Here is a 22,445-nt window from a genome sequence, read left to right as displayed (position 1 = left end):
ACTTGACAATCACTCACGTAGCTGTGGAGCAGCGACGAGTCAGCTTCCTGGCCATGGAAGCTGCCACTCCCCCGTACTACACCGTATTGCTTCCCCGTTCGTTCTGTCTCTCCCTTGGCGCTTGTCTGGGGCTGGGGCTGTGGCTGTGGCTGGGTCTCGCTCTGGTCTGGTCTGGTCTTGTGGCACGGTCGTGTGTGTGCTGCTTGCTACCTCGTTGGTGTTAACAAGTTCCCATGCAACCGCTTAAATATTAACGCACACACTCACTCGGCCTGTCGTCAGGCAACGTCATCGTTGTGTCGGCAACTGTAAATAAATACTCATACAGCACCACGGCACAAAAATCTTGTGTGTCATTGCACTCGACGTGTTGTCGTAGCAGCCAGCAGTCAGCAGCCAGTGAGTAGGGAAGGAGGTGCAGGGTGCCACACGGCGTAGAGGCACGTATCCGTATCCCTGTGCCACATGTAAGCGAAATATTTCACCAGCAAAAACCGCTACAAATCATTAAAATCGTCGAAATGCCAAGCAGCGAGGCATAATTAACTGCAACTCAATCAGGTCCAAGCGGTGCGCACCACCGCCAAGGTGCCTCCAGGTGGCATGCACCTCTCAATGTCATTCCGTTGGCAAAAGCGTCAATGCAATTAGAGCCTGTGTCCCTGTGCCTGCGTCTTGGACACAATCCAATGCATTTCCAAGCTCATTACGTGCCAAAAATAAGTGAAAAATAAGAAACTCTGAGGCCCCTTGCCACAGCCGCAGCCACAGCCTCAGCCTCTGCCTCTCTGATTGTGGTGGCTGTGGCGGTCCAAAGTGGGCGCCAAGACACGCCGTCGACCGTGTTAATTGCTGCAAATGCCTCAAGGTATGAGCCGTGCCCACGCCCCAACTGAACCCCCTCTCCATCCACCGATCAACATCCATCCAACCATCCATTCATCCCCATATGTTATAATGCAATTTTCTGTATGTGTGTGGTGGTAAAATTTATGCCCGCCTGCGGATTGTGGCCATGTCCATGCCGTTTCGAGCCCCGACTATGGCTATGCATATTGCTCTCGTCTCTCTGCAGGAATGAGCCATGGCCCAACTCAAGCATTTCTCAGAAATTAGCGCTAGAGATGGAAAAACGAGGCCGCGAACAGTATTAAGTAATTTCATGCACGCAGATCTCCACAGAGAGGAGGAGTCTTAGAATCTTTAACGCAAATATTTATACAATAAATTTCTGGGATGCAGCGAGCTCTTCCACTTGAAGCTAGAGTTCCCGTAGAGTTAGTTTATTTAGCATGGAAATTCTTTGAAATTCCTGCAATTCATTTGGCCAGCGCTTTGCCCTTGGCTTCAATTTTCCAGCTCATTTGAGGAAGTATTCACCATCGCCTTGCCCCTTGCCACCACTCGAACCAATAAGCTCCATTTGATAGTCAAATCAACCAGCTAAAAGAGGAAAACCCAAAAGAGGAAAATCACTGCCCTGCCTGAGAGAGCAGCAGAGTGATTCCCTTCCTAATGCTGAAAAACCTAAACGCGCATTTAATCATCATTAAAGTGTGGGTCTGGTTTCAGGTTTCTGGGCCATGGGTCTGCGACTATGTCTGGGGCAATCCTTCTGATTTGCGGCGCCCCCTTCTCACCTTTTTTTTTTTTTGGCATTTGCACTTTTCGATGCTTTCACGTTTTTCATCATCATTACCAGCAGCAGATTCTACGCATACAGCCAGCAGTTTCGTCCCCATTCGCCCCACAACCTGCCGGCAAACAACACTGGTAATAAATAATTTCGTTTTAGCCAGAAAACCAGACCAAAGACCAAGAGGGAGAGAGAGACCTGGGCCAGACATTACTCTGCTGCCTTTCTGCCAGATGTATGTGCTAAAAGTTTGTTTGCCTTTTGCCTTGGCCTGGGTGTTACTTCCGCAAACATAAAACGGATCCAAGGGATACAGATGGATGCGAGCAGAAATGTACGGGAGGGAGGAGTGCGAAGGAGTGTGGATTCATTGAAATATGACAAAATGCTGTTTGAGACATTTTCAGTTATTGATACGCCCGTCAGAAAAGCAGCAGAAAAGCAAAAATGAATGCAAGTAGGGAGCCAGGCAGCCTTTGCCATTCAGTTTATGATGATGTGAGGAGGGGAGTAATGTGCGACAGTGTATGGATATAGGGATGTATTTGGAGTCTGGAGTCTGCACAAATATTATTAATAAAGCACCCGAAAAAATGGAAGAAAAATAAGTAGAAAAGCTTTGCAGGAAGCGTAGTAGGAAGAGAAGGAAAGAAAGTAGTAAAAATCCCCCAGAAAATTGAAAGCAAAGTTTGCCTCTGATAAATAGGCAATGGAAGGGGGGGATGAAGGTCGGTCGGCCAAATGCCACACGCACTTTATCACAAATCAAGGCAAGTTTTTCTTTTAGCCCACATCCCTCCTCCGGAAAAGCATGGAGAAAAGTCACGCCTACCACCCGCCGATGCTCCTGCTGCTTCTGCTCCTCCTCCTCCCTTTGCTTCTGCTGTTGCTGTGATAAATTTGATGGGAAAAGAAATTATGAGGGTGTCGCTGGGTGCTGAAACATGAAGTTGAAGCATGAAGCTGAATCTGTAACCGATGCTGATGCTGATGATGTCCTGTAAACACACAGGGCTCGGGCATAAAGATATGACGCTATAAATATGCCCAGACGATAAATTTCTTCAGTGCCTGAGCGGGGCGACGGGAAATGCTGCTCAAAAATCGATCAATGGCATATTTATCACATGTGTGGTTTTGTAGGATTTTCTGGGGACTTTCCATCTTCCCATCCTTCCATTGTGGTTAAACTTTTTGGATGGGGAATAAACTTATTGCATTTGTTGAACATTTTTCAAGTAGTAAAAGCTTTACCAACGCTCCATGAAGAAGGGTATTCCATATGTTGAAAGAGTTTCTGGGAAAACCAATTAATATGTTTATAGCCGAGAAAATTGTTTCCCATTTAAGAAAAAAAACACATATGATACCTAAAGCTAAAGCTTAACGATCAGGAGGGACATTAAATTTAAAGAAAATTTACGATTAAATTGTATTTTCCTGTGCCTGTGCGTTGAAGCTGCTACTCTTGTGGGTGGGTGAAAAAGTCCCCCGTAACGCGGCAGAGTCTGCACTCTCTCTGGTGGCAAGTTGAATGAACTTGTTGTTGCATGCGTTCGGCTGCAATTAAAATTACATGCACTGGGTGTGGGGTGGGGGGACAACAACCATTTCCATCTTTTTCCACATTCATAGTGGCTGTCATTCACATAAATATGCATTTTAATTGATGCAACTTGCTGCTGAGCTGTGTTGCTGCCCCCGTTGCAACAGCAGCCGCGCTGACAGAGTGACCAACTTAAAGACAGATGTATGACATATGTCAGTCAACCGACTTGGCAGCCGACTTTCCATTAATTAGGCATAATATTTCATTAGAGTAATGAGCGACGAGCTCCAGTGAAATGTGCCAGCCAGCATCTAATGAAAGCCCCCCACACACACACACACACACACACACACACACACACACGTAGATATATAAAATGCAAATGGAAAAGAGGTTGCAACCTCAACTATGACTGCGACTATGAATGTTGCTATGACTGCGACTATGAATATAACTACAAGTCAGAGACTATGCAAAAACAACAGAAACTTGAGGTCTGGCCATGTGAAATGTGTGAAAAGTCAACCCTGGCCCCACCAACCCTCCCCTTAGTACTGCTCTTTTTTTTACCCATTCGCAGCTTTTCATTATGCGAATGCACATTAATTATTTTGTAGTTGCTGCAGCAACCAACAAAGAGGCAGCCACATGCGTCTCAGCGTCGGAGTTGCAGTGGCACTGCCAGAGATCTACTTTTTGTGGCCCTCAGTCTCTCTCTCTCTTTCTCTCTCTGTCTGTTCTTTGTCGGCGAAATGTTTTCACATGTTTTCATGACATATCAAAGTGGAAGATACATAGTACAGTAGGCATTGCCTATGGGTTTTAACTGGGACTTCCTTTGAGGGCGTATTCCGACAATTGAAATTTGAGGATAACTATTTTTTTCTTTACAACCAAACTTGACTGGAATTTTTAGTCATTAGGTTAATGGGATGCACATGACGACAAATATTCATAATGGAACAAAAGCACCTAATTTGAAAGTAATTAGATTTAGTTCAGTATTTTAATTGATTTCATCTAATATTTCCCTTCGATCTTGCGCATGTTTTACCCCTTAAAACAGTTACCACTGTTTGTTTCCACACCAATTTCAACTTTGTGGCGCTTCAAAACTTCTCCATTAAAGCCCCTTGGCAAACTTTAAGCTGGTCGTCGGATGCCTCCTCCGCCGCTACTCTCTTGCCACTGCCCCACCATGTACTATAACTCTAATGACATAATCTGCTTTTAGGCAACACACACACACACAAACACACAGAGACAGAAATATACAGAGGGAGGGTGAGGGAGGGAGAGGGAGAAGCGCCCTTTAACTAATCCGCTTAAGTGACTTTTGTTGGTGTTGTTCTTGTTGTCGTCGTAGAGGATGGCAGAGGAAGGGGCTTTAGTTGCTGTCGTAGGTGATTCTTTCTCTGCGATTCCCCTTCTTCATGCATATTAAACTTATCGCTGGAAAACAACCGCAATTATAAAATTATAATGATAATGCCCCACTGGGAGATGGGGGAGCGGCAACCGCTGACAGTTGGATGACTGTCATTGCCGCTGATGTGTTGGCTGCTGATCTGCGGTTCAGATAAATGCCAAGCCAAAAGAGTTATTAAAACAAGGCCTAGGCCTAGGCCAAGAGACAGCCACAGACACAGCCACAGACTATAACTGCCAGAGTTGGTTAGCTTTGCTTTGCCTTCCCCCATGTTGTTTGAGGCATTTCCATCCAGTCTCTGTATCTGTATCTGCATCTGCATCTGTAAACCAGTTGCAAATGCAAGTTGCATTCCTGCTAATTGCCACAGCAAAAGCATATCTACGTATTAATTATGTGCACATATTAATTGCCACTTTCTATCTTCTTTCTCTTGCAGACAATGCCAGACAATCTTCAGGGCGGCGCGACGTATACTTAATCTTTCATCGTGTGGAGAGTGAAGGCATAACCAAAAGGGCAACCAACATGAATTGCCTGTGTCGGCCATCGCGGATTATGTCCGTGCGCATTAATTTGCTGGATGAAACCGAGTTTATACACGAGATCAAGGTAAGTGCCTTTCATCCCTCCTGCCGCTCGCCATTTTCCAGGGCAAACACATTGGGGTAAATTCTTTCCCTTTCATCACACCCACAAAAACCCCATCATCATCATCATCAGAGCTTCATCAAGAGCATCATCAGCAACATTTTGTGACATGACAAAAAGTGTTGCCTACTTTGAACGTGCCACACTGAGTTAGGAGACGGCACAGCACCAACCAACACCACCCTCATCAATATTTAGTGCCAGGGCCTTGTGACTTGGGCAAACACATGCAAAGTGTCATCATTCACACGTCCGTGGATCCAGAGCCACAGCCACAGCCAGAGCCAGAGCCAGAGCACAGATGTTTGTGACGGTGTTTTCCCCACTGTTTTCCCAGACTTCTGCTCTCTGGCCTGGCCTGGCCTGCTTTTCTCTCTGGCTTAAAACTGCTCACGTTTGCCAAATTAAATGGGTCGTCATCTGAAAGAAGAGTCTCTCGTTGTCGCCTTTTGTCTCGCTGGGTGAAAAATTCTGCTGATGTGGCATGCCCCACTCATAGTTGGCATCATTGTGCGGGCAAATCAAATAAATTGTTGTGATTTTTCTCCGCATCCACTGGGGCTGCCGACAGTGGCATGTTTGGGTGGCCTGATGTCTGGTGTCTCTGATTTCAGCAAACCCATGCGAAAAATTAAACCATAAAAGCATATTTGTTTCTGTGTCTCTGGCATTTAATTGAAAAATATTTAGAGAAAACATCGGAAACAATCGGAAGACATAAATCAGAACATCAAAATTGCCATGAAATTGAAAGGAAATTCTTCTGAAATTAAGTTTTGTGTAGATCGAAAAGATAATCAAGTTGAAGGTTAAAGTTTTCTATATGCAAATTGTCCAACATATTCAATGCAAGTTCTTGTCAACTCCAAAACCCTTGTGAGGTCTGCGACATAATTACCAAGTGACTTAAAGGGCCGCCAGTTAATTATGCAGAGATGCCGGCCCAAGAAAACACAGACTACACACTGGGGGAGTGGCATACCCCGTACTCTGACGAGGCATATACTTGTAGAGTATGTTTGTGAATGCATGAGGTAATTGGACCAGTTGAGCGTGAATCGCCCACGGCAGATCAGTGGAGTCGTTCCGTACCTGATTGATCGACCAGAATGAGGGGGGCTGTGACGACGACGACAGACTAGTTTAGCCATTCCTGGAACTGACTAATGACACTTGCATGCAGCTTGCTGCCTGATGCCTGCTGCTTATGGCGTGTGTGTTGATGTGGCAGTTGCTTACAAAAATTGGAGCACGTAAAACGCTAATAATCACAGCTCATCAACAAGAGATTTATAATAATTTTACAAGAGCTCAACAGCTGTAAGTCAGAGCTCAACTTTTGGCATAAATTGTGCATTAGATATATGTAGGTGCCCCGTGCCCCGTTCGCCATTCCCCGTGCCTCATGCCACAGCCAGTGCTTAGCAATGGGGCGGACAGGAACCGGCTGTGCCCCAGACACAAACCATCGTTGTCATAGGCCCTCGGGGTCATTATTAATGAGTTTCCACTGGCCCGAACAACTTATCGCTTGTAATTATTGCCCTGGCGACTCACGTAGCCCGTGTGCTGCTCAGGCACATGATTGATAAAAGACTCGCCGCCGACAGAGAAAAAAAAACGACATTTGCCATGAATGAAAACTCAAAGTGCCGCAGAGAGCCAGAGAGATATGCAAAACTGTCAGAGCAGAGCACAGCAGAGGGGAAGAAAATGCGTGTGGCCGGCAGCCTCAAAAACGTAATTTTATTTACACGCCAGCCAGCCCATGGAGCTAGTGAGCCAGTGCTCTTGCTTTTGCCCCAACTGTCTGTCAAATTGGCAGAAACGATATCACAAAACGACAAGCAGTCTACCTGCGAGGCTCGAAGACTGTAATACCCATGGTAGAGTGTTCAGGGTGCAGTAGCAAACAGATAGCTTAGAGATTAAGGGAATATTTTCCATAAAAAAGGTAGATAGAAACGGAATATATATTTCTTTGTTTTGTTATATTATAATACTCTCTGCAAAGGGTATTCACAACTTCGTTGGCAACTGCCGTTTGCTGGCATTGTCATTGTCGTTGTCGTTGTCTGTGTTGATTTTGACGGCTGCCAATGGCACTAAGCGCGCACGCACTTAAAGCCGCCACACGGCTGCAGTCCTACCATTAATGACGACCCAAGTGATTGGAGAGGTGGAGATTGATGTTGGGGAAAAGGGGACGACTCTTGCCTGCGGTCGACTCGTTTTGCATTTCAGTGCTGGGGTGCTGGTGCTGTTCGTTGGGTTAAGCGGAGCTCAGTTAGCCAATGAGAGATACTACTCGCGTATCCGCGACACATCATCCACGAGGCAATGCTGCAATACCGCGCAACGCGCGTCTGGTGTCTGGCAAAAGTGTCGTAATCGATATTTCATGGCCACAATGAGAGCTCTGCCAAACGTTGCGTATGAGTGATTTTTCGGTATGCATTATCCGAGAGGGGATTATCATTTTCTAGCTTATTAATATGAAAATACTGACAGAAATTCAGGGACAGAAAAACAGAGAGACAGACAGGAATTCCACCGCATAAAACTTGATCGGTGCTATAGTGAGAAATGATCAAAAACATACAAGAACTCAAAGAACTTAAAGTTTTCGAGAAATTTTGACATACATACTCGTATTCACAGAACTTCAAGTTGTTCGAGACAAAAGTTTGAAAAATGGAGTTGACAAAGCCTCTGTCGCGGCCTTAAGCTCTGGCAAAACTGTGACAAATGGTTTTTGACGACTTCATGCTCAGAAAAATACTTATATACGAGCACATACATATATATATGTAGACCAAAAAAATCTTAGAGTTTTGTGGCGTCATTTATCATGCTTACAATGCTAATGACATTTGGCCAGGGCAGCAACAGCGCAACAGTCGGTACGAAAATTCACGGCCCAGACTTCACAAAACTTTAAGTGCGGCCAAGCAGAGCAGAGCAGAGCAGTACAGAGCGAGTGCGACTGAGACTGAGACTGTGGCAGCACTTGAAGTGGTTATATAATTATTTCTTAACGGTGCCCAAAGCTCTGACCACCACTTGCCGAGTGCCAAATAGTGTGTGGGTTTTGTTTGACCAGCGCTTGATTCTGTCAATACAGGGTGCACTACTTGGAGGGACTGTGTGACTGTGGGACTGTGATTTGGGATTGAAATCGGATCAGATCTCCCTGTGCCGTTTGAACGTTTGAGAATTTATGTAAATCATTCACCCAAATACACACTTCACTTCACATACTGGCCGAACAATGACATGGCCGAAATGGTAATGGAAAATGGTTTCGATTCGAGTGTTTCACGAGCAAACACTTCAGACCCCCTTGCCCAGCGGCACAACTGAAACAAATTGCCATATACCAAATACCAAATACGAGTTTATATCTAAATGTATCTGAATATAAGTATAGGTCTTTGGGATAGACAAAATGTTGGTCATATGCCCCCCAGGCGACATTTAATTAGAGTCGAACGTTGTTGTCGGTCGGTCAGTCCAGTGTTCACACGCCAAGCGGCGCGCTGCTCGCTCGCGTCATTTCTACGGCCAAAATAAACCTGCAGTTTATGGCCAACATAATTAAGTTAAAAGCTTTTTTTACAGTCACCCCACCTACCTACCTACCTACCTCCCCCCGTGAACGGTCTGCGCGAGACCAAATTGATAATGAAAATGAAAATAAGCAAAAACCCATGAAGCGTGTTTAATGGCTAAATAAATGCTGGCTGGCGTCTAGATTTCAGTGGTGCACCCACACCTGTGTCTCTTTCTGTCTGGATTTAGCTGATGGTTAATGTTAATGTTAGCCAAGGCCAGGATATAGAAAGGAAACTGCCGGAACATTGACCATCGATTCAGAATGAGAATCGAAATGGAAATGTTCAGAGATATAATGGAAATTATATTTGACAGAGCGAGGAGGAGGTGGGACGCTCTCTTCGATCAACCGTGATTGCTAAACCACACTGAGAGAGAGAGAGAGAGAAAAGGGGTGGAGAGCAGCCTCATCCAATTTGCGCAACACCCTCCCTCACAGTTCAGAGTGTATTAATAAAGAAGAAAAAGGTCTAAACCTTTACCTTTTTTTTCTGCAAAAGTCAGCGAAGCAGTCCGCTCCTCTTGTTCCCTTTTTGGGGAACTTTTTTGGGGCAGCTGTGTGGGGTAATTACTTTATCTGTTGCTGAAGTTGCGCTTCGGTTCGGTAATAGGATTAACAAAGGCAACGAAATTTTGTGGCTCAAAAACTGGCTATAGAATGGAAATCCAAAGCTGGCCAAAAGAGTCTCCCCCTCTCTCTCTCTCTCTCTCTCTCGCTTTCTGTATGTTGCCTTTTGCAGCAGCTGTCAGAACCATAACTCAGTGTCAAGTCGAGTCGAGGCTGGCTCTGGATATCTGGATATCTGCGTGGCCACAAAAGCCCCCGCACCACAGACAGACAAAGACAAAAACCAATTGTTCAATGGAGGAGTACGAATTGTGCGGCTGCTGCTGCTGCTGCGGGGCCCAAACGAAATAGATTTGCAAACAATTTGCAACAATTCAATCAAAAAAACTTTAAACGCAAATACAGAACGTCGTATTGTTGGACAGACAATTCAGCGGGTGGCCAGAACGAACGGGTGGGAGATCAGACCAGACCAGACCAGACCAAAGAGCTCTAACTTGACGGCCATCAGATAACTCACTCACTTGGTGGTCCATGGCTCTGGTCTGGGGTCGGACCTCAGCCTCACTTTTCGACTTCTTTTGCGCCCTGTGTCGCTGTCAGTTAGCCCCCTCTTTCTGTTTCGGTCTCTCTGCCTGCCTGTCGGTCTGTCTGTCTGTCTGTATGTTTGCGCTGTGTGTTTGCCCAAGCGTTTGAATGAGAGAGCTAACAAAAGCACCAAAGAAATTTCAAGGTGAGACCGGGTCTTTGTGTGCGAGAGGATAAGCGCAGAAATATTTGCCAGCCAAACACAATGATATCCAGCGTTTGCCACAGACGTCTCTCAGGGTCTGTGCAACGTGCATGGTGCGGAAAATGCAAGTGATGCCACAGCGGCGGAAGTCGTAGCTCTCTCTGGCAGCCAGCCGGAAAAGCTCAAGACATGCTGAACAGTTGCACGTGCAATATTTCACCGCCACTCTGCCGCCACATATTGATTGGCATGCCCAGGGCTGGAATTAGCACTGCAAAGGAAAACTATCCTTTGCTCAAAGAGCGCATCCCGCTGGATAAAGCCGGGGAAAAAACGTCATCAGAGTGCGGAAAAGCTGCGACAAATGTCAACGGGGCAACGAACGAGCCAAAGAACTGCCAAAGCCTGGAAAAAAAAAATACAGCCCAAACATGCCACAGAACAAAAAAAAAACCAAAAACGGGCGATCGGAATGGCGGAACAAGAAGTGCCGCTATGTGACGATGACGGGCGACACACAACTCATATTGCAACATGGGGCAGAAGGCAGAAGGTAGCAGGCAGCTCTAGTTGAAGCTGGAGATGCTTCCAAAGCTGATGCCCAAGCTGATGCTGATGCTGATTCTGAGTCAGAGTCAAGAGTCAAGTCAAAGAGGCTGAGGAGAAGGAGGCTGATGCTGATGCTGATGCTGAGACCCAGCCCGTCGTCGTCGTCCACATCCACATCCACATGCAGCATTGTCAGGCTTTGTGCCCGTTTGGCGTGGCATGCGAAATAAAACTCTCGTAAACAGACAGGCGACGTCGCTTCTAAACTGCAAGCATCTGCAGAACAAGGAGCAGCACAAACACACTTTTGTAGGAAGTAAGTTGACAGATGGATACGCTTACGGGAAAGGTTACGCCGGAAAGAGGGTCAAGCTTTCGGGTGATAAAATGCGAGTATTTGGGGAGTTGCTGGACTTTTGAAACCAGATCATAAGATCTGGATTGTAAGAAAATATTATTAGGAAATTTCTTGCTGCTCCTTGGGTATTCCTTCAATGGCTGGATATTTCCTTAACTATTTCCGATGATACCCACCTGTTCATAGGGTATGCTCCAGCATAAGGCAAAGGCATCTCCACCGAAAGCCCAACAACAGCAAAAACAACATCGGCGAGAACAGCCAGCAAACAGCAAACAAGAGAGACGGAGACGAACCTTTGGAGGCTGAGCTGCAGGAATTACGCAAATCTCGTTTGTTGAATGTGTTTTTCAGTTAGGTGGAAGATGCGATGCGCCAATATGGTGATGCGCCCCACGGGCGAGCGGGGGTTGCGTGGGGCTACGTTTGGATGCCCAAAGAGATGAAGACGAAGGAGGATGAAGGAGCGACGGCATGGACATAAATCTGCTTTAGCATTTGGATTCTCTGACTGGGTTTTTTTTTTGTGCATAAAGACGACGACAACCAACACGATGTTGCCTCTGCCATTGCTTTTCTTTCATTTTGTCGCCGTTTTGTCTGTGACATTGCAAGCGGCTGAGTGTTTGTCTCTCTGTCTCTTGGACTTTCTTTCTTTCTCTTAGTATATCTCTCTCTTTTTGTTATCATATCTCTCGCTCTGTATTTTTCTGTCTTTCTCTATGTTTATCTCTGTCCTTCTCCGTGTATATTTCTCTCTTGTTTTAGCTTTGTTTGTGCTGCTGTTTTTTCTAGCATTATTTAGGTTTTTTTTTTGCTCTGAGCTTTAGACTCATAATGCCGTTATAAACACAAACGAATGCAGCTCTGTTTTTGCATCTGTATATGTACGTATGTATATATGGGTTCATCTGCCACTGGGTGTATCTGTTTGTCAGAGGTCAGCGCACGTTTAAGCCAAGCATCGCAATTATACGCACAATGCAATTGGGGAGAAGAGAACCTCAGACGAGAGAAGTTGCAACCAGGGGGACAGATGCTTAGATGCTGAGTAGCACCAGCATTTTCACCATCTGACCTGACCCCCATAGCAGCAACGGCTTTTCCCTTTTTGCTGAGCTTTTTCCGCTGTAAATTGCAACAAATAAGCTGACATAATGCCAAGAGGAAGAGACCCCACAGAGAAAGGGGTTAGAATGTACGCTGTGGAACGGAACCCTTTGAGAACATAAACTATGTGTTAATTATATTAAAGTCTTGGGGACAACATGCAGCAGATTTCAGCACACACACGCAAGAGGCAAGAATTGGGTTAGTCACGTAGTTAAAGTTTTGGCAAGACGTTGATTACGTTTTAGCAGGGATTTTGCCCCCCCCCACACCCCACCCTCCCACAGAAGAAGTGTCGTCGAGTGCTACTTGGGGGATGGAATGGAATGGAATGGAATGCTGGTGGCCAGACATGTGTGCTATATTTTCCGGTTTACCACTTGGCGTTCCTCTAATTAAGTTGCATGGCGCAAAACTTCTTCTATTCCTGTTGCCTGCCGCCTGCCAACAGCTGACAGGAGTGGAGTGTGTGGAGGAGGCTCTCCTGGTTAGGGAAAAATGTAAGCTCATTAAGTGTACTTGGCCAGGATTCGATGTCCTTTAGGCAGCAGCAGCCAAGCATCCAAGCAGCCAAGCAGCCAAGCAGCCAGCACTCCTTCGAACATCAAAGTAAGCATAATTTGATTAAGACATTTTAGCCAAAGACCTAATCATCATTAGCATCAACATAATCATCGTTGGGGCACATCCGGCGTTACCCTCTCTTCAATTTTCGCTGCTGTCAGCATCAGCATCTCAGCTTCCAGCTATCCGCATCCGCATCCACATCCACATCCACATCATCCTTTGATGCCCCAGACATCATCTACTACGTCATTGGTTCGTTCGCTTCACTCTGGCTCAAGCGAAATCTAATTTATTGAACTCTGTCAGAGAGAGAGAGTGAGTGAGTGAGGGAGTGTGAGAGAGGGTCAGTGGAGAAGAGGGAGTGGTTGTACGCTCCCAGAAAAAACCTTTTGGGACTTAAACACTTTTGTTTGCACAAGTTTTTCCGGGTTTCCCCCCCTCACTGCTACTCTGTCTCTTTTTCCACTGTGATTAATTGCCGGCCATTGCGGTCCCTTACATGTTTTAACGTTGATTTTTAGCCATAACGTTAAGGAAAGGCTTTCGGGCCTTCGACATGCATGAGGCGTAGTTCATTAGGATGGAAACTTGTTATGTGGGGTCTGCCGGTCTCTCTATTAGTTTGAGTTTCAACGAGGGGAGCGACGTGTGTACGAATGAATATGTGTCTATTCCAATACATATATGTATAATATGTAGTACAGAGATCGATGTGGATGGAGCTGCTTTTGGGAAGGGAAAACTCTCTTCCGCACATGTTCAAGGGATATTATATTACACTGCCACTCACCTTCATCAAGTATTCCATTTACGGGGCACATACATTATTAGCCACAAACTCCTCCTCCTGCGCTCTCATCGTCCTGTCAGAGCTTTGACTAAGTAAACGGCAGACCGACCATATGATGAACGCTCATGGTTCTTATGCATTTTTAAAATGCACTTTTCTGCTTGCATTTTATGGTATAAAAGCATTGGAAACAACATCTAAAACAACACCAAAACCAACAAAAGAAATAACAGCGCACAGAGCTGGTGACAACAATAAGGACATGGTCTTGTGTACGAAATTGTACGGACCATTGTATTAATGTCCTTGGCCCACGTTCACGTATTTGTAATGCAATTTAAGGCAGCAGGATGGCAGGCAGGACAGGGACAGCAGCAGAATGGCTGGGACTGCAGGACATAGAATGGATGTACAGCAGGATGGCAGGGACTGCATGGCATGGACTGCAAGGCAGGGACTGCATCGAATAGCAGCAGAACAGCAGAGTGCCCAGGAACTGCAAAAGCACGTTCACTTAGCCTCTGCTGTCACTGTCACTCCACTCTCGACTGTCATCTAATGCAGTCAACTCAAACTCAAATGCAATTAGTTTTTCCACACATACTCGCATACAAATATGTCTCTGGAGAGAACCCAGAGCATCAGCATATGCAAAAATCAACTCGTTTTCTGACCTTTGATTGGGAGTGAGGGAACTTTTGCGAGAACGTGTTGTCATATAGAGATTATCGCCCTCGCATCGCCTTCATCTTGAACTCAATTTTCTGGCACTTGAAATTCCCAAACGGCAGCTTAAACATCTCGATGCCAGTCGGTTGGGTCAGCAGAAAATGCTTAACATAAATTCAAAACGGAGTTCGGTTCGGCTCCTGGCCGAATCCCAGTTTGTTCACACTTGCCAGCCATTAAGTTTATGACGCAACAGCAGTAAAACAGTGGAGGGAATGCATGGCAAAGGGATGCGATGCCCATCGTCGTCGTGTGTGCAGGATGTGGCCCCCAAAGGGATCTTTTGGCCAGGCAAAAATACCATAAATAAAACATGGCAACGGGTCGAACGGAAAAGCAACAACAGCAGCAACAACAGCAGTGCCAATGGCAACGCAACGCCAGCAACAAAAGGCAAAAGTCAGTGTCTGTTGGTCAGTGCCAAAAAAAGAGAGGGAAACCACAACAAAAAACAATGAAGGAATGATGTATAAGGGTGCCGAAGCATTTGATACCCTTGAAGGTGAATTTGCTTAAAGAAAATTGTCTGTTAAAATGTTGTAAATGGATAAAGAATTAATCCTGTCTTATTATCTTGTCAGGCCATATGATATAATGCTCTGATCTTAGTAGTGCAAAGTTAGATATTAGGCTGGAACTTACAGTGAAGGAAGAGACAGATGCAAACAGAAAGATAGAAACGCGTGCGTTCCTTACTGCTAAGCTGCTCTGTGAGAGAGAATAAAAATCGCTCCCATCCAGTTATTAAACACATTAACACGAATTTAAAATACTCTTTGAGGGTACTCTCTGAGTAATGGGTATTAAAACAGCCACCAGAAGAGAGAATCAAACATGTTGAGGCGCCAGCTGCTACACATGAGACACGTGGCAGACAATGAAGGAGTATCGCATCCCCCACTGGCGGACTGGACCCATAGGTAGGGGCGTGTCAGGAGCCTTTGCGGTTAACAATAGTACGCCCCTGGCCATAGACCATAGTTTGGGTGCTTTTTTGTGGTTCCTGCAGCTGCGGCAACCTTTTTTTGTTTTTTTTTTTTTTGGCAGCAGGAGCAGAAGGACTAGAGCAGTCTCCCCAGAGAATCAACTCAATTTATTATTGCCACTAGACACAGAGAGCAAAAAAGGGGAATTGGCATTTTAAAGCTTTAACAAATTAAATTAAACCAACAGAAAATTGTTGATTGCCCGACTTTGTCCACACTTCGATTTGCTATAAATTGTTTGGCTTTTGCTTTTTGTGGGGGGCGGCTTGGGGGGGGACATTTTCTTATTTGCTTTTTGGCGGCATACGCTTTGGGTCCTTGTTCTCTGTTTTCCTTTTTTTATTATATTTTTCCACTTTTATTTTATCAGCAAACAGCGACAGCAAAAGAAAAGTGCAAAGGCAACAGAAATAAGCGGCAGCACCAAAAAAAGGCAGCAATTTTCCAATTGAATAATTGTCACTCGGGAAGTTTTCACTTTTGTCGGCAGACGGCAGAGAGTTAGCCAACCGGAGAAACAGGGCCAAAACGGGCACCATGAACCAAGGACCGAGGACCGAGGACCATGGCTGTGGCCATTCAATGGCTCAACAGTTTGTCAGTGTTTCCCCAGTGTTTGCCTTTGCCCAGTCTTTGCCCAGTCGCTTGCTCTCAGACCAGAGCCCACTCTCGTCCTCTCAGCATCCCTTTGGTTTCTCCCCCCGCCTTACTCTTCTGTTTTAACAGCAATTTTCTTGTCTATTTTCAGGATGATTTGCCGGGCCAGGCTCTGCTGGATGTCGTCTTTGCCAGGCTCAATTTAATCGAGACCTCATACTTCGGCATACGTTATATCGACGAGGAGAATCAAACGGTAAGGCAGACAGTTTTGTCCGGGACTCTCGGCCTGCTCCTACTGTTACTTCCGCTGTGCAAACATATTGGTTTTTGAAATTCATTTTCATTTTCATTGAAATTCATTCAGGCGCAACGAGCGCTAAAGAAATGAGAACAAAACGCCCGTGCCCCAGACGGGGGCGAAACTCTTTGAGCCTCCTTGTATCGCTGGAGGGCGGGCAAATTATATAATTTCGCTTTCGAGCACCTGTCTGTTTTGTGCGTGTCCTTTCTAAGAACAACGCGTCTGAGCAGCACATGCCCCCTGTGGTTCGGCCATGACCTGTTTAACGTCTTTAACCTTTCATTTCTGTGTTTAAATTTGCCGCAGCACTGGCTGGACCCTGCCTCACGCATCTCCCGTCAACTGAAGCCCAAATCGGATCCATACGACTTGTATTTCGGTGTGAAATTCTATGCTGCTGATCCGTGCAAACTCCTGGAGGAAATCACCAGGTGAGTGTGCGGTGCTGAGTCCTCAATTAAATTAATTATTAAAACCATTTAATGTGGCGCAACTTTTGGTCTGGGATATTCATCAAATTGAATTTAAGTAAATTTAATTTGTTAACAGACGCATAATTATAATGCAATAAACAATAAATGAAGCGAATGGGCGAGAGATGCAGTTAAGCAGCGAAGGAGCGAAGGAGAGTCAGGAGACCAACTAATGGATAATACATGATGAAATTAATGCATTTATGCACACACGCACCCACACACACATCAAGCAAAATAAATTAAAAATAAACGCAATAGTCAATTGAAAAGGGAGAGGCAGGGATGCAGGGATGCAGATGTTGCAGATGGATGGGCCCTGGTTGGAGTGGATGATTGGTGTTCAAAATGCCAAATGTCGCAAACGCAAACGTTTATGCTGGTTAGCACTGTCAAGGGATATATGGACACAGGGTCAGGGACAGAGAGGGCAGACAGGACACAGGGTGGACATGGACACGAACATAGTCCTGGCTTTCATCATCGTTCGATGGCGCGATGCGATGATGGTGTCTGGGGGCGATTGCTGCATTTATCAAGCATTTGGTGTGTGCAAATATTTGCACTTTATACGACGACACGTTCGCCATAATCATCATCAGAGACAGCAGTAGAGTGGAGTAGATTGTTGAGGATGAAGCCCACCCCTTGGCCAAACATCATCAAAATCTATGCCCTGCTGCTGCTGCTGCTGCTGCTGCTGCGCTAATATTAGCGCATATAAATGCATCGAAATGCACTTGTAGCCAAGTGGAAAACTGTATGGAAAGTAGGGTTCATGGGTTTATAGGTTCATGAGTTCGTGTGGCAAATGCAATTGCCACTGAATGCATTATGGCAGAAGTGCACCACGGACTACGGACCGAAAGAATTTTGTTATGTTAGCTATACAAAGTCTGCGGCAATACAATAAACGGCAATTGACTTTCGACAGCGACAAAGTTGTAAATTCCAATGGATAGATGGAAATGGGATAGATAAATGCGGAGGGGAAGAGATAGTCTGACAGAGCGATGAGAGTCAAACAAGGACAGCAGCCGGCTAGACCGAAAAGGATTAAGGCAAACATCAACTTGAAGTTCAGGCCTCTCCGCAAATAATTGTGAAATATGATACACAGGACACCCTGCATCTCTATCTCTATGTATTAAGTACATATATCCTTTGGCAACATATCTGTATCCTTGTTTTTGTGACTGGTTCCGTCTGTTGTTTATTTGCTACATGATTTTGATGTTACGCCCAAAAGTCAACAAGTTTTCCGGTTGTGTTTGCCTTGGACAAACATCGATGGAATGGGGGGAAATAGGGGGGTGTATCAACTAATTTTATGGCCAAGGATTTGTTTGTCAGCTTGTTAACTTGTTACTCCCAGGTTGTAAATCCTCATCCTCTGTTCTGTTCTGCTCTGTTCTGATGTTCTGGCTAATGAAATTTGTCAATTTCAGATACCAACTTTTTCTGCAAGTCAAACAGGATGTACTACAGGGACGACTGCCAGTGGCCTTTGAATTGGCCGCCGAACTGGGTGCCTTTGTGGTGCAATGTAAGTAGAAGGTATTTGTCAGCCGAGTATCTTCAATATGCATATCCATCATTCACAGCCGAGTTGGGGGACTACGATCAGCGACGCCACTCCAAGGGCTATGTCTCCGAATTCCGGCTGCTGCCCAACCAAAGCAATGAGCTGGAGACGCGCGTCTCCGAGCTGCACCAACAGCTCAAGGGCATGTCTCCATCCAGCGCGGAGTTGAACTATCTGGACAAAGTCAAATGGCATGATATGTACGGCGTTGATTTGCATCCCGTTCTGGTAAGTTACGAGGGCTGATGTCGGGGCACTGCTGCGGTTCCCGTTACTCCCCGCACATGACCCAAAAACCACAGCTGGTGTCAGACAGAGTTCTTCCCTTCCATTGGGGTGGAAAAGGGGTCAGCTGGGAAATGCAAAGTTTAATTTCATTTCATGGCAAATATTATAAATCATTTGCTCACATTTCTGGACCCCAAACATGGGTTGGGGCAGGGCAATGATTACCCCCAAAAAAACCCCTCGACTGGGGGGTGTGTGTCTCAGACGAGACTCTAACCCCAGACTACCGATTCCCGATCCCCTGAGTTTGTGCTGCGTAAGTTGGCACTTCATTTGCATTTTTTATTGCCCTTTACTTTGATATCAAACCTCAATAAATCACCAGCTGTGTTTGTGTGTGTGTGTACGTATGGGGCGGGGGGCATGCGGCATGTGGCATGAACCCTTGTACTCCACATGGCTGCGGTATGTGCCCTACCCCACTCCCTTCCACCTCATCTCTTTCGTCGCCCTTGTGTTTGTTTATAGACACAAATCATTGACTATCGCGGCGCCAGGCAGCCGTCTTTCATTTGGTTTTTACTTGCCCTTACCCTTACCCTCACCCTTTCTTAATCCCCTTCCCATTCTTCTTTGGCTTTTCCTTCTTTTTTAATTTAATTAACAGCTAAAATTACATTTATTTTGGTTATTCCTTCGGATGGGTGTGCGGCGTTCGGTATCCATAAAAATGCCGCCTGCTGCTAATGGGCGCAAAACTTTCTTCTTGTTAACACATTTTTTGGCAATGGCCAAAAGGAAACTTTTTGCCTGCCTTTTGTTTGCCAAAGTTGCGCTCTCACTAAAGTTCTCAATTCTCTTTCACTCCCACAGGGCGAGGACAGCGTGGAGTACTTCCTGGGCCTCACACCGAGCGGCATTGTCGTCCTGCGCAACAAGACGACGGTGGCTCATTACTATTGGCCGCGCATTGCCAAAGTTTATTATAAAGGACGCTATTTTATGCTCAGGATAAGCGATAAAAATGTAAATTTTTCACGCACCCGAATGCGACAATGGAGGTGGCCATGGGCGGGAATGGGAACGTGCCGGGGGAGGGGCGACAATGGCCACAATTGACGATGCAGATCCCCCATCTTGGTCATAAATTTGTTGGCCGACAAGTGCTTCAGACAATTTGCAGTTCGTACAATGAGTGGAATGGCTTAAAGCAGTGAACGAAAAGGGTAGTACTCGAATCGGAATTATCCCAGCGATCAGGGGGGGAGTCTGACATCAAGTATAGAATTTATCTGGGATCACTAACAGCTTACATCACTTACTGGAACCCTAAATACCTATGGACAGATTAAAGAAGTATCTCAAGTGATCAGTCAATCACTTCCTGCCTAGACCTTCAATCGCAGTAGAAATCAGCTTTCAAGCAGAAGCTAATTCATGTTTTCCACACCTGTATAGAGTATCCCAGCTTCTGTATTGCATCTCGCTCTGTTTTCAATTTCTTATTTGCCATTTTGCAGTGTCGCCAATTTCTTTGTGTCCCCGCTGCCTTCTTTTTGGTGACAACTTTTTGGCTGTCAGCGGCACCAAGTGGCGCCAGGAGCGGAGTAAAGTGCTAGAAGACTCGTTAGCCAACAAGTAGCAGTAGCTGCGTCTCTGGTAGCAGAGATAGAAGATAGAAGACACCGAATGGCAGCTTCTGAAACTTGTACACTTTCGGGTGTTAACGCTTTGATAATCAAAAAACTTTTTGCAGCCAGTTGACGCGCACAAAAGGCGAAACTTTAACGTTTTTCCTTTTCGACTTGATTTTTGTTGGACGGGTCCCCGACCCTCCCTTCTTCTTTTTTTTTGGGAATTCACACTTTACGTTCTGCAAAGGGGACGGGACCATTGAGTGGAAGCAACTTTTGCTGAGGCATTCATTCACTCAATTTGCCTTTGCCAGTGCCTCTGCCTTCACTTGGCAACCGACTCAACTCAACTCGACTCTTTTGTCGGCATCGTCGCTAACAACGCTCCCATTGCTTCCATTGCCATGGCCCATCGTCGTGACTTGACTTTTCCGCTTATCACACACTGCATTTGCCGCATCCCCTCCTTCTCGTCCACAGAACGAGCTCAGCACTTACGGCTTCGAGACGCCCCGCAAATCGGCGTGCAAACACTTGTGGAGATGCTGCGTGGAGCATCATGCGTTCTTCAGGCAGGTGCGCGTCGCCCCGCTGCCCAGCTCCCAGTCGCATGCAGCCGACTTGTTCCAACTGGGATCGCGCTTCAGGCCCAGGTGAGTACCGTACCGTACCTGCACATCGAGTGGCAGAAGGAACACTAACCAGGATGATATGTATGCCGGAAGTATTTTTCGGCAGACAAGTGGGTGTGGGTGCAGTCATGGGTGCTCCGCCCTCGTCATGGCTTGGCCATTAGATAAAGTTGTTAAGTCCAAAAACCATAACCATGTCAGCTGCGAGCTGGACGCTGGCGTTGGTATGCCAAGCTGCCTAATTTATTGGCCAAGCCCGAAAGCGCAGCCAATTAAGACGTAACAAATTCCAATGGACCCAGTGGACCCAATGGATGCACTCTACTCGACTCGAATGCCCCTGCCGCCTCGAGTGCATCTCATGTGATTAGCTCATTAAGAGGCAGAGCTCAAGTGGATTTCGTGGCAGCTGCATGCTCGTACAGATGATCTGCATGGAACATGGGCACTGACTCTCAAGGGGATAGATGGGAGGGGTCTCTACTTATTAGCGTAATGGAAGGATGCTTCGTTTAGCTTAAAAGAGATTCATTTATGATCATGATCCACAGAGTATTTAGCAAAATGAAACAGAAATATAATCACGAAAAATAATTAATATTTTTTGATATAGAAAATAAATTTGAAAGACTTTTCCGATTGATGTAGGGGCATAATCCACCTAAGAGGTAGGGTAACAAGTTCTGTGAAATTCCCCGCTCATATTCCTTTTCTGCAATCCTTTGTCTAAAGTAGTCATTCCCTCTCCAGCGACTAGCTCCAGGGTATAACCACATGGCAGACTGTTTCTACCAAGTTACTTTCAGTTTTTCTTTGCCACGGCAAAAAGAGAGAGAGCCTGCCTCCAAACGAAGCAAGTTCGCATGTGTTTGGCTCCTCAAATTTCATGCGGCTCCAATTAGAAATCATCTCTGCCCAAACAGAAGCATGGAGGCCGCGGTCGAGGACGAGAGTGGAGCTGGCCAGCATACATAGATCAAGTTTACGCCATCGCTGGATGGTCAACTAATTGGAAGTCCAATAAAAATGTCGGATCTACGAGGCCTGGCAAGAAGGAGCACACGGGGCAAGGGCCAGCAGGCATTCGGCCAAAAAGCAACTCGAGTGCAAAGCCCACTAATGACTTTCTGTGAAATGCGGCTCTAAGCCACGCCAGCACAAGGACAGCGCACAAGGGGCTGACCAAATGCAAGGCAAATTGTGCATGACGAATGTGGCAGGGGATTGGGCTTCGAATAGGGTGGGGGCCCTGGAACTGGAGCCAAGTCCATACTTCTGTCCTGCCTACATGTTTATGACAGACATTTGCGGTGACTGCGGCTGACCATTTAGTTGCTGCGCTAAACTTTCTTGCCCACCCCCCAAATCGAGTTCACGTGGCCACGAAACTATTAACTTGGCCGACAGGAGAGAGTGTACTACCACAAGAGTAGCCAAAAAATAGAAGAAAAGTTCTGGGTCTGGGTCTGGCTCTGGCTCTCATTTTACGAGACAGAGGAAAAACCAAGGGTCTTGGCGTTTTTAATTTGTGAAACAAATGAAAGTTTTTTTTTTCGTTTTTATTATTTTTTGTTGCTCCTGGTTTACAACCTTTTTATGGTTCACTGTTCATTATTAGCCGAAACCATCTAGAGCAAGTCTTGCCCTCTGATTCGTCCTCTTGCGCTTGCCTTTGCCTTTGCCTTTTCCCCATTTCTGTTGTTAATATTTTTGGACGCCTTT

At 45.9% G+C, this 22,445-nt stretch overlaps 1 protein-coding gene across 7 annotated transcripts in view; it reads left to right on the top strand.

Annotated features, from left to right (window-relative positions):
* The window catches only part of LOC111074875 (band 4.1-like protein 4), a 60,632-nt gene that overhangs the window by 21,521 nt on the left and 16,666 nt on the right, over positions 1–22,445 (top strand). For all 7 annotated transcript variants that reach the window (XM_022367850.2, XM_022367849.2, XM_022367847.2 and 4 more), the window contains exons 2-8: positions 5,054–5,226; positions 16,019–16,123; positions 16,478–16,602; positions 18,093–18,190; positions 18,249–18,457; positions 19,331–19,483; positions 20,572–20,744. In XM_022367850.2, coding sequence (XP_022223542.2) covers positions 5,143–5,226; positions 16,019–16,123; positions 16,478–16,602; positions 18,093–18,190; positions 18,249–18,457; positions 19,331–19,483; positions 20,572–20,744 — 947 coding nt within the window. In that variant the 5' untranslated portion in view covers positions 5,054–5,142. The remainder of the gene's footprint in view (positions 1–5,053; positions 5,227–16,018; positions 16,124–16,477; positions 16,603–18,092; positions 18,191–18,248; positions 18,458–19,330; positions 19,484–20,571; positions 20,745–22,445) is intronic.

Source organism: Drosophila obscura, unplaced genomic scaffold, assembly GCF_018151105.1.
Source record: "Drosophila obscura isolate BZ-5 IFL unplaced genomic scaffold, ASM1815110v1 contig_192, whole genome shotgun sequence".
Classification (NCBI taxonomy): Eukaryota; Metazoa; Arthropoda; class Insecta; order Diptera; family Drosophilidae; genus Drosophila; species Drosophila obscura.
This window is presented reverse-complemented; position numbering and strand designations above follow the sequence as displayed.